The sequence below is a fragment of the Somniosus microcephalus genome, chromosome 2, assembly GCF_052327205.1.
Source record: "Somniosus microcephalus isolate GS21.2 chromosome 2, FLI_Smic_1.0, whole genome shotgun sequence".
NCBI lineage: Eukaryota > Metazoa > Chordata > Chondrichthyes > Squaliformes > Somniosidae > Somniosus > Somniosus microcephalus.
In genome coordinates this window covers 100247778-100264673 of record NC_140988.1, presented here as the reverse complement: position 1 = coordinate 100264673, position 16896 = coordinate 100247778, and the positions used below count along the sequence as shown (strand labels likewise).

The window sequence follows — 16896 nt, the reverse complement described above, 5'->3', positions numbered from 1 at the left end:
CCTTTCAGGTAGTGCGTTCCAGGTCTTAACAACTTTTGTGTGAAAAAATGTCTCCTCATTTCTCCGCTATTTTTTTTGCCAATTGTTTTAAATCATGACTTCTGGTTACTGACCGACTTGCCAAAGTAAACAGTTTCTCCCTACTTGCTCCATCAAAACCCCTCATAATTTTGAATACCTCTATTAGGTCCCTCCTTAACCTTCACTGCTCTAAGGAAAACAATTCCAGCTTCTCCAGTCTCTCCACTTAACTGAAGTCCCTCACCCCTGGTACCATCCTGGTAAACCTCCTCCGTACCCTCTCCAAGGCCTTGACATCCTTCCTAAAGTGTGGTGCCCAGAATTGTACACGATACTCCAGCTGAGGCCTAACCAGTGATGTGTAAAGGTTCAGCATGATTTCCTTGTTTTTGTATTCAATGCGCCTAATTACAAAGCCAAATATCCCTTACGCTTTCTTAACCGTCTTATCAACTTGCCCTGCCCATTAGAGGTTTGTGAATATGTACCCCCAGGTCCCTCTGCTCTTGCATTCCCCTTAAAACAGTACCATTTAGATTATACTGCCTCTCCATGTTGTTCCTCCCAAAGTGCATGACTTCACACTTACCTGCATTAAATTGCATCTGTCATGTGTCTGCCCATTTCACCAGTCTGTCTAAGTCCTCCTGAAGTCTGCTACTATCCTGCTCACTATTTACTACGTTGCTAAGTTTTGTATCACCCCCAAACTTTGAAATAGTGCTCCCTGTACCCAAATCCAGGTCATTGATATCTAACAAGAAAAGCAATGGTCCTAATACCGACCCCTTGAGGACCCCACTACATACTTCTCTCCAGTCACGTTCACCACTACTCTCTGCCTCCTATCCCTTAGCCAATTACGTACCCAAGTTATCAACATCCCTTTAATCCCATGTTTATTCCTGAAATCAATTCTATTATTTTATTTAGAATGGAAGTAAGACTAAGGGGTCTGTAGTTGCCTGTGCCTGTTTTTGTCACCCCTATTGAATATAGGCACCACATTAGTATGTTTCTAATCATTTGGTACTTTCCCAGTGTCCATTGACTCATAATGATTGGTAGTGAGTGCCCCACAGATCTCCTCCCTGGTCTTTCTCAGAACTGTGGAATAAATGTCATCTATCCCTGGAAATTTATTTATTTTGAGCCCATTTAGCCTGTCTGAGACTTCCATCTCAGTTATAATAAAATCATTGATTTTAACTGGAATATCTTAGTCCGGAGAGAGTATGCTGCTCATGTCTTCCTTTGTAAATACTTGGAGGAAGTAGTCATTCAGAATATCTACTATTTTCTAGCCTCAGCTGCTATGTCTTTTTCCAGTTCACTCTTTGCCCCTCTGTTCATCCTTTTATTGTGTTTCTGAATTTTCTTATATTCATGCCACTGAACACTTTCTCCTCTCTCCTCACAGAATTTGTACAGGCCATTTTTTTTCTTTTTAGGTCACTTTTAGTTTGCTTGTTAATCTATTTAGAGTCATATTTGCTTAGTTTTGGTTTTGATAATGTATTTGTCCTGAATTCTCAGCATTATATGGGGATTTCTTCTCCACAATCCCGCTGGATTTCAGGCAGGATTGTGGCGAAGAATGTTGACATATACAGGCAGTGAAGTTTACTGTCATCTCCCTCCCCTCGCCCCAGGAGTGCTGCTGGTCAGTCCTTCCTGTCCACCGCATAACAACAACTTGCATTTATATAGCACCATTAAAGTAGTATATCATCCCAAGGCACTCCACAGGAGCGATTTCAGACAATATTTGACACCAAGCCACATAAGGAGATATTAGGACAGATGAACAAAAACTTGGTCAAAAAGGTAAGTTTTAAGGATCATCTTATAGGAGGAAAGAGAGGTAGAGTGGCGGAGAGGTTTAGGGAGGGAATTCCAGTGCTCAGAGCCTAGGCTGAAGGCACAGCTGCCAATGGTGAAACAACTAAAATCAGGGATGTGCAAGCTGCTAGAATTGGAGGAGTGCAGAGATCTCAGAGGGCTGTAGAGCTGGGGGAGGTTACAGAGATAGGGAGGGGTGTGGCCATGGAAGGATTTAAACAAAATGATGAGAATTTTAAAATCAAGGCGTTGCCGGACTGGGAGCCAATGTAGGTCAGCGAACACAGGGGTGATGAGTGAACGGGATTTGGTGCGAGTTAGGATACGGACAGCAGAGTTTTGGATGAGCTCAAGTTTATGTAGAATGGAAGATGGGAGGCCGGCCAGGACAGCATTGGAATAGTCAGGTCTAGAGGTAACAAAGGCATGGATGAGGGTTTCAGCAGCAGATGAGCTGAAGCAGGGGCAGAGATTAGCGAGATTACAGAGGTGGAAGTAGGCAGTCTTGCTGATGAAGTGGATATGTCATCAGAAGCTTATCTCATACAAGTGAGCATAGCCCGTATCCCTCCATTCTGCCCCTGTTACCACCGCTTCTGGGGACCACCATGTGGACGGTGGCGCTAGGCCCCAGGAAGCAGCAGTAAAGACTCAGAGTTCCCCCAGTGAAGGGTGAGGGCCTTGTGACGATTTTCTCCTCCTGTCGAACGCTTTGGTCTCGGTCAAGGCCTTCAGAGGGAGCCTTCCTTCTAATCTGTTGAGGTGCTTCTGCCCCTTTAGGGACCCTTGTCACCTTTTCTGATGCTACAGCAGCATCCCTGCTGCAGCACCAAGGACATTCCTTGTTGCCATTGGTGGGCTTCCTCTCAATGGTGGGAATCCACTAGGAGCCCGCTGTTGCATATGTAATGAGTTCTGACCCAGGAAAATAAGTCAGGTTTAGGGCAATATGCTGGGGCGGGCAAAGGTCTCGCCCCAACCAGGTACTCCACCCGGAGCAGAATCCCCCTGGCATCTGTAAAGATTCCACTTGTCTTCTATTGAAGTGATGTTGGACAACATCCCACAATTTAATGGCTTTAATTACTCCCTCATCTCATCAAATTAAGTCCTTTTAAATTTAGGTACCTGGCTTCTGGTGTTTGGCATCTCTGACTCGGAGATGTGTTAAAGTTGATCGCTCTGTGATCGCTGTCTATCAGGGGTGTTCTAACTCTCACTTCCTGTACATATTCTGGATCATTTACGAATACCGGATCAAGATCAGCATCGCCTCTCGTGACTTCCTTGAAGTACTGGCTCAAGAAGCAGTTGTGTACTACATCTACCAACTATGACTCTATACCACTTGGGTTTTCCCAGTTTATACTACATTGATTGAAGCCTTATATTAAATTAGCTTTTCTGTTCTCACATACCCTTCCTATCTCTTCATAGAGAAAATTATCCTCCTTTTATGCTGATCTGACAGTATATAGAATACCCGCAGTGTTAGCTTGGATTTTTTCACATTAGAAACAACTAGCCAGAATGTTGTATCCATTTCCATCCACTGGATCAAGCCATGATATTCCTGATATTCCCTCCTGCCACAACGGCCTCCAGTTTCAGCATCTTATTTCAAATAGATAGGCTTGGGCCAGACAGAAAATGCAATTTGAATTTTTAATACTACAACGCAATGGTGCACTTGCTGTCACCGTTCATATGGCCCATATTACCCGTGGTGCATTTGGTGCAGCCTATTCAAATGGCCTGTATTTCTCACAGTATTATCTCGATACTCACAGCCACCCAGGGATGAGTCAGAACTTTCTCAGCTGTGTACCGTGCCTCAATGTTCACCTGCAGCATTCGGCTAATCAATTCCTGCAACAAAGTGACAGCACTGAAGCCAGAGTCATTTACAGTAAGAAAAAAACAGATTTGAGGTAGCTCACTGCTACAGTGTGCTCCAAATAACCATTTGCAGCTTCTAAATCATTTTACTGGTAAAGGCTGCTTTACAGAAACTGCACATCACCTGTTGCATAGAATTACATCGAATACACAGCATAGAAACAGGCCATTCAGCCCAACCAGTCCATGCCGATGTTTATGCTCCACTTGAGCCTTCTCTCGTCTTTCCTCATTTAACTCTGTCAGCATAACCCTCTATTCCCTTCTCCCTCATATGCTTATCTAGCTTCCCCTTAAATACATTTATGCTATTTGCTTCAACCACTCCCTATGGTAGCGAGTTCCACATTCTCACCACTGTCTGGGTTAAGAAGTTTCTTCTAAATTCTATATTTGATATTTTGGTGACTATCTTATATTGATGGCTTCTAGTTTTGCTCTTCCCCACAGGTGCAAACACTCTCTCTGTGTCTACTTTATCAAAACCTTTCATGATTTTAAAGACCTCTATTAGGTCACTCCTCAGCCTTCTCTTTCCAAGAGAAAAGAGACCCAACCTGTTCACCCTTTCCTGATAGGTATAACCTCGCATTTCTGTGGCTCTTTTTTGCACCCTCTCCAGTGCCTCTATATCCTTTTTATAATGTGGCGACCAGAGCTGTGCCCAGTTCTCCAAGTGTGGTTTATATTTGTATCAAACAGCCACTGAATTCAGTCATCAGCAGCACTCATTTCAGATGAGACTGAATAGGCAAGATATGCACTGTGCAAGGAAATGATTTTCCTGCTCTCTTATTTGCAACCAGAAAAATAAACACCTGAGGTAATGGTCCTACTGTTGAGAACTGGCCTTATCACTGAGTCTTTACTGCAATAGAAGAATAAACGAGAAGTGCAGCAGCTGAGAAGTTCATTCCATCAGCAGTCCAACTGCGCCAGTAAAAGACACAGTGAATGTCTTTTTAGTTCCCTTTTAAAAACCTCAATATTTTCCGTTTATTACCTTCTGCGTCAATGCATTCCAAATTCTCACAACCCTGTTTGTGAAGAAGTATTTTTCTTTTTGAAGTTGCTTTCAATTGTTTAATTTAAGATTATATCCCCACGTTCTGGATTCTTTTACTAGAGGGAAGAGTCATTCTCTATCGAGCTGACATCTGGGGAATGACTCTTCCCTCTAGTCGGGAAGATACTGACATTTTCTCTGGCCATATAGGGCAGGCTTCAATAGGTGAGTCTGTATCATAAGGTGTTGCAAGCAGATTATAACTGAATCTTTAAACCTGTACCCATCCAATACAAACAAATTTCAATCTTTTGACAAGACTTTTATGTGTGTGTGCATCTGCAAAAAAAACTAGGATTAAACAGATAAACAACAGCAGCAACTTGCATTTATATAGCACTTCTAACATAGCAAAAGTATCCCAAAGCACTTCACAGGAGAGTTATCAGATAAAATTTGACACCGAGCCACCTAAAAAGGTATTAGGACAGATGACCAAAAGCTTGGTCAAAGAGATAGGTTTTAGGAAGAGACTTAAAGGAGGAGCGAGAGGTGGAGAGGCGGAGGGGTTTAGGGAGAGAGTTCCAGAGCTTAGCGCCTAGGCAGCTGAAGGCATGGCTGCCAGAATTGGAGGAGCGCAGAGATCTCGGAAGGTTGTGGGGCTGGAGGAGGATACAGCGATAGGGAGTGGCGAGACCATGGAGGGGTTTGAAAACAAGGATGAGGATTTTAAAATCGAGGTGATGCTGAACCGTGAGCCAGTGTAGGATCAGTGAACACATGTGTTGTTACGTAGGTGAAAGGAGGTGGTCGTTTTGATGGAGAGAATATGGGGTTGGAAGCTCAGCTCAGCTCAAATAAGACACCAAGGTTGCAAACAGTCTGGTTCAGCCTCAGGCAGTTGCCAGGGCGATGGATGGAGTCGGTGGCTAGGGAACGGAGTTTGTGGCGGTGCCCAAAGACAATGGCTTAAGCCTTCCCAATAGTTAATTGGAGGAAATTTCTGCACATCCAATACTGGATGTCGGACAAGCACTGTGACAAATCAGAGGCATTGGAGGGATCAAAAGAGGTGCTGGTGAGATGGAAATCTGGGATGTGCAAGAGGCCAGAATTGGAGGAGCGTAGAGATCTTGGAGGATTGTAGGGCTAGAGGAGGTTACAGAGATAGGCAGGGGTGAGGCCATGGAGGGATTTGAAGACACCGGCACTCTCCTCCCCCACACCGGCGCTCTCCTCCCCCACACCGGCACACTCCTCCCCCACACCAACACTCTCCTCCCCCACACCGGCACTCTCCTCCCCCACACCGGCACACTCCTCCCCCACACCAACACTCTCCTCCCCCACACCGGCACTTTCCTCCCCCACACCGGCACACTCCTCCCCCACACCAACACTCTCCTCCCCCACACCGGCACTCTCCTCCCCCACACCGGCACTCTCCTCCCCCACACCGGCACTCTCCTCCCCCACACCGGCACACTCCTCCCCCACACCAACACTCTCCTCCCCCACACCGGCATTCTCCTCCCCCACACCGGCACTCTCCTCCCCCACACCGGCACTCTCCTCCCCCACACCGGCACACTCCTCCCCCACACCAACACTCTCCTCCCCCACACCGGCACTCTCCTCCCCCACACCGGCACTCTCCTCCCCCAAACCGACATTCTCCTCCCCCACACCGGCACTCTCCTCCCCCACACCGGCACTCTCCTCCCCCAAACCGACACTCTCCTCCCCCCACACCGGCACTCTCCTCCCCCACACCGGCACTCTCCTCCCCCACACCGACACTCTCCTCCCCCACACCGGCACTCTCCTCCCCCAAACCGACATTCTCCTCCCCCACACCGGCACTCTCCTCCCCCACACCGGCACTCTCCTCCCCCAAACCGACACTCTCCTCCCCCACACCGGCACTCTCCTCCCCCACACCGGCACTCTCCTCCCCCACACCGGCGCTCTCCTCCCCCACACCGGGGCACTCCTCCCCCACACCGGCACTCTCCTCCCCCACACCGGCACTCTCCTCCCCCACACCGGCACTCTCCTCTCCCACACCGGCACTCTCCTCCCCCCACACCGGCACTCTCCTCCCCCACACCGACACTCTCCTCCCCCACACCGACACTCTCCAACCCCCACACTGGCACTCTCCTCTCCCACACCAGCACTCTCCTCCCCCCACACAGACACTCTCCTCCCCCCACACCGGCACTCTCCTCCCCCACACCGACACTCTCCACCCCCCACACCGGCACTCTCCTCCCCCACACCGGCACTCTCCTCCTCCCATACCGGCACTCTCCTCCCCCCACACCGGCACTCTCCTCCCCCCACACCGGCACTCTCCTCCCCCCACACCGGCACTCTCCTCCCCCCACACCGGCACTCTCCTCCCCCCACACCGGCACTATGCTCCCCCACACCGGCACTCTGCTCCCCCACACTGGGGCACTCCTCCCCCAAACCGACACTCTCCTCCCCCACACCGGCACTCTCCTCCCCCCACACCGGCACTCTCCTCCCCCCACACCGGCACTCTCCTCCCCCCACACCGGCACTCTCCTCCCCACACACCGGCACTCTCCTCCCCCCACACCGGCACTCTGCTCCCCCACACCGACACTCTCCAACCCCCACACTGGCACTCTCCTCCCCCACACCGGCACTCTCCTCCCCCCACACAGACACTCTCCTCCCCCCACACCAGCACTCTCCTCCCCCCACACCAGCACTCTCCTCCCCCACACCGGCACTCTCCTCCCCCCACACCGGCACTCTCCTCCCCCCACACCGGCACTCTCCTCCCCCCACACCGGCACTCTCCTCCCCCCACACAGACACTCTCCTCCCCCCACACCAGCACTCTCCTCCCCCCACACCGGCACTCTCCTCCCCCACACCGGCACTCTCCTCCCCCCACACCGGCACTCTCCTCCCCCCACACCGGCATTCTCCTCCCCCACACCGGCACTCTCCTCCCCCACACCGGCACTCTCCTCCTCCCACACCGACCCTCTCCACCCCCCACACCGGCACTCTCCTCCCCCACACCGGCACTCTCCTCCTCCCACACCGGCACTCTCCTCCCCCCACACCGGCACTCTCCTCCCCCCACACCGGCACTCTCCTCCCCCCACACAGACACTCTCCTCCCCCCGCACCAGCACTCTCCTCCCCCCACACCGGCACTCTCCTCCCCCACACCGGCACTCTCCTCCCCCCACACCGGCACTCTCCTCCCCCCACACCGGCATTCTCCTCCCCCACACCGGCACTATGCTGCCCCACACCGGCACTCTGCTCCCTCACACCGGCACTCTCCTCCCCCACACCGGCACTCTCCTCCTCCCACACCGGCACTCTCCTCCCCCCACACCGGCACTCTCCTCCCCCCACACCGGCATTCTCCTCCCCCACACCGGCACTATGCTCCCCCACACCGGCACTCTGCTCCCCCACACCGGCACTCTCCTCCCCCACACCGGCACTCTCCTCCCCCCACACAGACACTCTCCTCCCCCCACACCAGCACTCTCCTCCCCCCACACCAGCACTCTCCTCCCCCTCCATTAACACTGCCAATCTCCTCCCCCTCCATTAACACTGCCAATCTCCTCCCCCCACACTGCCAATTTCCTCCCACTCCCCTCCATTAATCTCCCCCCTCTTCCCCCCTTTCCTGCTCTGTTCACACTAATCTCATTTCTCCTCCCCCTTCTGTCCATGCTGGCAATCTTCTTCCTGTTCTATTCATACTGGCACCCTCCTTCCCTTCCACCCTCAGTTCACACAGCAATGTCGCCCTCTTCCCCCTCAGATGATGCTGGCTCTCTTCTCCTCTTCAGTCACCTCACCCTTCTTCCCTCCCGCTCACTACCATTCCCAACTCCCATCTGCTGTTCTGGGTATTGAATTCTGCTGCATTTTGTGGATGCTAGAAATTTATGATCTGACAAAGCTTCGCACGAATTCCCATTCGCAGTGTGTAGCTAAATTCCAACACCTGGAGAAGAAGCATCAGGTAGCAGGAGTGGAGATATGGATAGTAACAGCAAGAAACAGCCTGTGTGAAATGCAGAATGTTGTCATGTTTTGGGCAGAATTTTACCTCATGGTAAATAATAAATAGGTTTTATTTCAGAGCTAAAATGAGGTGGAACATTACTTAGCATAATGGATAACTACACAAATGGAAATATGTGGATGAAAGCTTTGAGAAACTTGTAGGAAAATAAAACTGAAGTAAACAAGTAAGGATATTACTTGGTGTAAACATGGCTGCAGTGAGGTAATATCAACCTGATGAATTAGAGGTCATGTCTTCATGAAAAAAATGTTTGGACATTATTTTTTTCAGGACAGTAAGAAAAGCCAGAAGAATCTAATTTTCAGCACAGTAATAAGATGTGCAAGTGACACAATGGTCCAGTTTGCTGCGATTTGCGTTACTGCATCATGTATTTCGACATATACAGGTAAATGTTTGCCAAACAGTTGTTTATGAAGGTAGTTCCCCTTTAAAATCCTGTCATAATGCTGCTGTTCCTGGTTCAAAGTGAAGTGGTTTGGAATACCTTCACCACATGGACTGCAGCGGTTCAAGAAGGCGACTGACCACCACCTTCTCAAGGGCAATTAGGGATGGGCAATAAATGCTGGCTTTGCTAGCGACGCTCACATCCCATAAACGAATAAAAAAAATAGAACCCTATACATACTTTAGCGGAGCCGGTGATGTTGTCCCAGTAAGGAGAGGGAAACTCCAGTCGGCCAATAAGAATCTGGTCAAACAGGTCCTCCTGGACATTGTTCTCACTGTAGGAACACAAAATAGGGTTACTCCAGTAGAATTTGGGAATGTCTTCTTTACTCATACACCTGGAATCAATCCAGTTCATTCTGCATTTCTGGATTCTTAAATTCTCAATAATTGCTGGAAAATTATTTTGGTCATAGGAAATAGTTTCTTGTGTTCCTGAAATGCTTTGGACTTAGAAAATAGAAAACAGGAGAGGTGGTTTAAAAGAGATATGTCATAAAGACTGTTGTCAGGGTTCTTAACCCCCAAACTAAACAGGTCTGACAGCTGTACAGAATTGTCAGTTTGTGCTCTGAATATATTTCTCATGCACATAGTGGATGTAGCTGATGGAAGAGCTCAATCCTGATGTGCACTGATATATACAATGACCAATTTTGTGGTAAGAATACTGGTGAGGCTGTCAGCGCTCACTGTTACTGAGGAGTAAATTGGACAGCAACTTCCGGCGTCCGCACATATGCAGTTACACATGGAAATCAAGAAGTTGCTGTCCGAGTTGCCCTGCTCTTCCACAAGCTTCACTGCACTTGACATCCAAACACATGAAAGGCGTGAAATTAGGGTACTTACCCACTAAACACGCCAGAAAGAGTTAGGGCTGGTCCATTTAAGTGTAAGTGAATTTTTAACAGCTTGATAAGTTTTAAATACTGCCAAACAACCTCTCTGACACTGAAAATTAACTTTTACAAGTGTGGAGTCTCATTCCTTCAGCTTTTAATTATTGTTGGAGATTTTAAAAAAATTGAAATCATTTTTTAAAACTTTTTCTTTGTCTCTGTTGCTTAATCCCATCTTTCTTTCCCTCTCTTTATTTTGCTTTCTGTACATGATTTTGCATGGAATTAAATATTCTAACTTACAATTCCTGGTTTAGACTCTGCGTGCCTCAGTAAGATTCTTCAGTCTGATTGGTTGAAGGGACACGGTCCCAGATCCCCTGTAGAGGGTGCCGTGCTGCTTTAACTATCTGATAACCGCAAGTCGTAGTGTAAAAGTGGACAGAAATTCTGTGGGCAAGTGTAAGTGTAATGAACGGAAAGCGCCATAGGTAGTTGAGAGCTCCCCAAAAGCTCTGCAGGATTTCACAGCTGAGCAATGGCGTGTCCCTTCAACCAAGATCCCAGGTTTGATCCCCAGTCTGTGGTGAGAAGGTTGATCTCAGCGTGGGTGGAGGTCGGGCACTACAATTAGCATCAGCACCCCTGGGTTAAGTAGGGGGAAACTGTCCAGGGTCCTGCTCCTGATCACTATCCAGCGACCCAGCTGGAAGTGCAGAATACTGTGGGACCGAAACAGTCCCTGAGTAACTATGTTCCATTAACTACAGGCATTTTTACACTGGTACTTAGGCCCTGGGAAGGTGGTACTCACGCAGAGTCTGGTGACATTGGCACACTGTATTTCCACAGCCTTCACTTATTTTTCTGCACCTCCAGCTTTTGTTCTCAAGTCCTGTATAAAGTTGGATCCTTGGCAGCATCAGAAGTCAAAGTTCACCTGTGGTCTATTACTAGTATGTCACCAACTGCAAGAGCACCATGCTCATGTCACCAGTTGCCTCCTGTCAATATAAATGTGCTTATTTGTACTGGGATTGGAAAGGGTCCCATTCTTTACTGTGAGTGGTCTGAAGCAGATTACCTGCGGAATGGGGGAAAGCCACACAGGAGGATGTATGTAATGACGCCTGCCGCCCAAATGTCGACCTTCAAGCCATATCTGTAAGAATATTAAGAACGTAAGAACTTTAAAGAACAGGAAAAGGCCATTAGGTCCAACACGTCCATTCCTTTTCCATAGAACAACTCCACATGCCCACCTTCTTTCCATTTCATTTTATCCCTTCTTTCCCCAGAAATGCATTTAATTCTCTCTCAAGCCCATTTATACTGGCTACATTGATGGGCTTCCTTGGTAAATTATTCCATGATTTAATTATGCTTTTTGGGGGGAAAAAGTTTCGCCTGACTTCTTTTCTAACTCTTGACTTCCTAATTTTTAACTTGTATCCCATGGTAGTTGAACTTTTCACCATAGCAATCTATTTGCCTGGATCAGCTTTGTCAATTCCCTCCATTAATTTTGAAAACTTCAATCATATCACGTTAAAGTCTAGGGACTCAAAGTTCTGAGGTGGTGGGCGGGGGGGGGGGGCGGCGGGGGCAGGGGTGGATTTTCCAATCTCCCGCTGTAACTTCAGTGGGTGATTGGTGGAAAGCCTGGAGAAACACCGTAAATACCCATTAACGCAGGTTGCTTGTTTAGTTTGGATCACGGGAAAACAGCATCCCATGTTTATCTGGCTTAGCATATTGGAACCCTTTGGATAAGGGAGCCAGTTTAGGAGTTTAGTAAATGTGGGGAGCTGATGCATGGGCATAGCTTTCCTGTGATCCGAGTTAAGCATGTGCCAATGTAAAAGTGCACAAAACCTTCTTTTGTTTTCTTCCTTCAAATGGGAGGTGCATGAAATGGTAGTACATAAAACATAATGGTCTGTAACAGTGGCCAATGGCCTGGTGAAAGTAATAATCACTTTGGGCAGTAATGGGTCCAAGGAAAAGTCATCATTGTAGAGAGGTGAAGTTTCCACAATGGTTCATTGCAATTAAATTAAGTTAAAACAGATACACTAGCATTCTCACCAAACTATGGCAATGGATTTTGAGCTATTCTATGTGGGGGACGCATCGAAAATTATCAACACACTTCCAGGGTCACCCTTGCAAATACTGACACTCTCCTGGGGACCCCTTGTCCTAGTTTCCAAAAAATCATATCAGCTACCTAGAGGAAAACAATATTATCATCACAGAAAATGTTTTTTTTATTAGTAGTATACATACAGTAACAACAACTTGTACTTATTTAACGCCTTTAACATAGTAAACCATCTCAAGGCGCTTCACAGGAATGTTATCAAACAAAATTTGACACCGAGTCACATAAGGAGATATTAGAGCAGATGATCAAAAGCTTGGTCAAAGAGGTAGATTCGAAGGAGCATCTTAAAGGAGGAAAGAGAGGTAGAGCGGCAGAGAGGTTTAGGGAGGGAATTCCAGAGCTCAGAGCCTCGGCAGCTGAAAGCACGGCCACCAATGGTGGTGCGGTTAAAATCGGGGATGCACAAGAGGCCAGATTCGGAGGAGCACAGATATCTCGGAGGGTTATAGGGTTGGAGGAGATTACAGAGATAGGGAGGGGCGAGGCTTGGAGGGATTTGAAAACAAGGATAAGAGTTTTAAAATCGAGGCATTGCTTAACTGGGAGCCAATGTAGGTCAGCGAGCACAGGGGTGATGGGTGAACGGGACTTGGTGTGAGTTAGGACACGGGCAGTCGAGTTTTGAATGATCTCAAGGTTACGGAGGGCAGAACGTGGGAGGCCAGTCAGGAGTGTGTAGGAATAGTCAAGTCTAGAGGTAACAAAGGAATGGATGAGGATTTCAGCAGCAGACGAGCTGAGGCAGGGGTGGAGTTGGGCAATGTTACGCAGGTCATACACAACAGAATTATCATTCAGTAAGTCATCGAGTATAGAAAATACAGGAAAAAAATATAGAATACAGATGCACTCACAGCACAGATAGAAATCTGATCAACTAGTGGATCTCATTCCACTCGTGGATGGGGGTCAATGGATAAAGAAAGAAATAAAGACTTGGATTTATATAGCGCCTTTCACAACCACCGGATGTCTCATAGCACGTTACAGCCAATGTAGTGGCGCTTCTTAGTTTCCAAACAGGCAGCCACTGAGCTGTGGGGTTTTTAACAACGAGTAGACGCGTGTCGAAATAAAACGTTCCCAAACGTAGCTTTGTCTTTTAAACTGTTTACTATAACACTTAACAAACGGAATTACAAAGCAAACACATATAAACGAACACGGTCAAAAACTGTACTGCTCCAAACCTCACAACTTCTGCCTCCTTCAACCACGTGCAGTTTAAACTGTAAAATGGCTGCACCCATGTGTGGCTTAGGGACTGTTCCATTGTGGCAAGAATGAAGGGGGTGTCTCGGACTATACTACTGGAGCAAGAAAATAGGGGGTTTCTTAATACAATAAGTCGGTCAGGTAAATTAACTATTATGCCATTTAACCACTATTTTAAAATATTTTCTTAAGCTTTTATGGCTCTTACAGCCAATGAAGTACTTTTGAAGTGTAGTCACTGTTGTAATGCAGGAAACGCAGCAGCCAATTTGCGCACAGCAAGCTCCCACAAACAGCAACGTGATAATGACCAGTTAAACTGTTTGTTTTTGTTATGTTGATTGAGGGATAAATATTGTCTAGGGCGCCAGGGATAAGTCCCCTGCTCTTCTTCGAAATAGTGCCATGGGATCTTTTACGTCCACTTGAGAGAGCAGACGGGGCCTTGGTTTAATGTCTCATTCAAAAGACAACACCTCCGACAGTGCAGCACTTCCTCAGCACTGCACTGGAGAGTCAGCCTAGATTTTTGTGCTCAAGTCTCTGGAGTGGGACTGTGAACCCACAACCTTCTGACTCAGAGGTGAGAGTGCTACCAACTGAGCCACAGCTGACACTGGAACCCAGTTTGAAAATCTAGCACCATAGCTTATTCTGACACAAAATGACTTCTGTTACAATGGGTTATAGTTACCCGGGTCTGTCTTGTCACCTTTTTTAAAGATGGGGACTACATTAGCCTCCTTCCAGTCTATAGGAACCATTCCAGAGTGCAGTGAGCTATTAAAAATACAAGCTCATTTACATGTCTTAGGCAAGCACTGGGAGGGACTATCGGAATTTGGCATCACCCAAAAGAGGCCTTCATGACTTTCAGTAGCATAATGCAGATTGGAAATTTGCCCCAGTGGCTGCTGTATCTGTCAACGGCAAAATAACCTTCACCCACTCAGTGCACCCCTCCTGCACAAAAGAATTTGTAAAATAGGCCTACCTAATGTTTTACTATATGGGCAATAATATTGTGCCTTTTCAGTGCCCCTTTGACCTCAAGGTGACTAGCTTTCCCACTTTAAGAACAGATCCAGGTAGGCTACATAAATCAGGGGGCAAGCAACCTTAGATCTGGTCCTGTGTAACGAGACAGGATTAATTAAAAATGTCGTAGTAAAGGATCCCCTTGGAATGAGTGACCATAACATGGTTGAATTCCATATTCAATTAGAGGGTGAGAAGGTTGGATCTCAAACAAGCGTGCTAAGCTTGAATAAAGGAGACTATGAAGGTATGAGAGCGGAATTGAGTAGAGTGGATTGGGAAAATAGATTAAAGGGTAAGACGATACATGATCAGTGGTGTACATTTAAGGAGTTATTTTACAACTTCCAAAAAATATATATTCCACTGAGAAGAAAAGGGTGTAAAAGAAAAGACAGCCATCCGTGGCTAAGTAAAGACATTAAGGATAGTATTCGACTAAAAACAAGGGCATATAAGGTAGCCAAATCTAGTGGGAGGATAGAGGATTGGGAAAACTTTAAAAGACAGCAAAAAATAACAAAAAGATTGATTAAGAAAGGGAAGATAGATTATGAAAGTAAATTAGCAAAAAATATAAAAACAGACAGCAAAAGTTTCTATAGTTATATAAAAAGAAAAAGGGTGGCTAAAGTAAATGTTGGTCCCTTAGAGGATGAGACCAGGAAATTAATGGTGGGAAATATGGAGATGGCAAAAACACTGAATGAATATTTTACATCAGTCTTTACAGTAGAAGACACTAAGAATATCCCAACACTGGACAAACAGGGGGCTAAAGGGGGGGAGGAGCTAAACACGATCAAAATCACTAAGGAAGTGGTACTCGGTAAAATAATGGGACTCAAGGCAGATAAATCACCTGGACCTGATGGCTTACATCCTAGGGTCTTGAGGGAAGTGGCGGTAGGGATTGTGGATGCATTGGTAATAATTTTCCATAACTCCCTGGACTCAGCAAAGGTCCCGGCAGACTGGAAAACTGCTAATGTAACACCCTTATTTAAAAAGGACAGTAGGCAGAAGGCTGGAAACTATAGACCGGTTAGCCTAACATCTGTGGTAGGTAAAATTTTGGAGTCCATTATTAAGGAGACAGTAACAGGACATTTGGATAATCATAATTTAATAGGACAAAGTCAGCATGGTTTTATGAAGGGGAAGTCATGTTTGACAAATTTGCTGGAGTTCTTTGAGGAAGTAACGTATAGGGTGGATAAAGGGGAACCACTGGACGTAGTGTATTTAGACTTCCAAAAGGCATTTGACAAGGTGCCACACAAAAGATTATTGCTTAAGATAAAAAATCATGGGATTGGGGGTAATATCCTGGCATGGATAGAGGATTGGCTATCTAACAGAAGGCAGAGAGTTGGGATATATGGTTCATTCTCAGACTGGCAATCAGTAACTAGTGGTGTTCCGCAGGGGTCAGTGCTGGGTCCCCAACTCTTTACAATCTATATTAACGATTTGGAGGAGGGGACCGAGTGTAACATATCAAAGTTTGCAGATGATACTAAGATGGGAGGGAAAGTAGTGAGTGAGGAGGACATAAAAAACCTGCAAGGGGACATCGACAGGCTAAGTAAGTGGGCAGAGATTTGGCAGATGGAATACAATACTGGAAAGTGTGAGGTTATGCACTTTGGCAGGAAAAATCGTAGAGCAAGTTATTATCTTAATGGCAAGAAACTGGAAAGTACTGAAGTACAAAGGGATCTGGGGGTCCTGGTGCACGAAACTCAAAAGGTTAGTATGCAGGTGCAGCAAGTGATTAAGAAGGCCAATGGAATGTTGGCTTTCATTGCTAGGGGGATAGAATATAAAAATAGGGAGGAATTGCTTCAGTTGTACAAGGTATTGGTGAGACCGCACCTGGAATACTGCGTACAGTTTTGGTGTCCATACTTAAGAAAGGACATACTTGCTCTCGAGTCAGTACAAAGAAGGTTCACTCGGTTAATCCCGGGGATGAGGGGATGGACATATGAGGAGAGGTTGAGTAGATTGGGACTCTACTCATTGGAGTTCAGAAGAATGAGAGGCGATCTTATTGAAACATATAAGATTGTGAAGGGGTTGGATCGGGTGGATGCGGGGAAGATGTTCCCGATGATGGGTGAAACTAGAACTAGGGGCCATAGTCTTAGAATAAGGGGCTGCTCTTTCAAAACTGAGATGAGGAAGAACTAGTTCACTCAGAGGGTGGTAGGTCCATGGAATATGCTGCCCCAAAAAGCTGTAGAAGCTACATCATTACATAAATTTAAAACAGAAATAGACAGTTTCCTAGAAGTAAAGGGAATTAAGG

The 16896-nt window shown here is 46.8% G+C and overlaps 1 protein-coding gene across 5 annotated transcripts in view; it reads right to left on the bottom strand.

Annotated features, from left to right (window-relative positions):
• dclk2a (doublecortin-like kinase 2a) overlaps positions 1-16896 on the bottom strand; it is a 622375-nt gene that overhangs the window by 36400 nt on the left and 569079 nt on the right. For 4 of the 5 annotated variants that reach the window (XM_086011622.1, XM_086011598.1, XM_086011607.1 and 1 more), the window contains 3 exons: positions 11247-11324; positions 9499-9595; positions 3652-3732 (listed from right to left, as the gene is read on the bottom strand). In XM_086011622.1, coding sequence (XP_085867748.1) covers positions 3652-3732; positions 9499-9595; positions 11247-11324 — 256 coding nt within the window. The remainder of the gene's footprint in view (positions 1-3651; positions 3733-9498; positions 9596-11246; positions 11325-16896) is intronic. The other variant, XM_086011612.1, reaches the window with a different exon arrangement.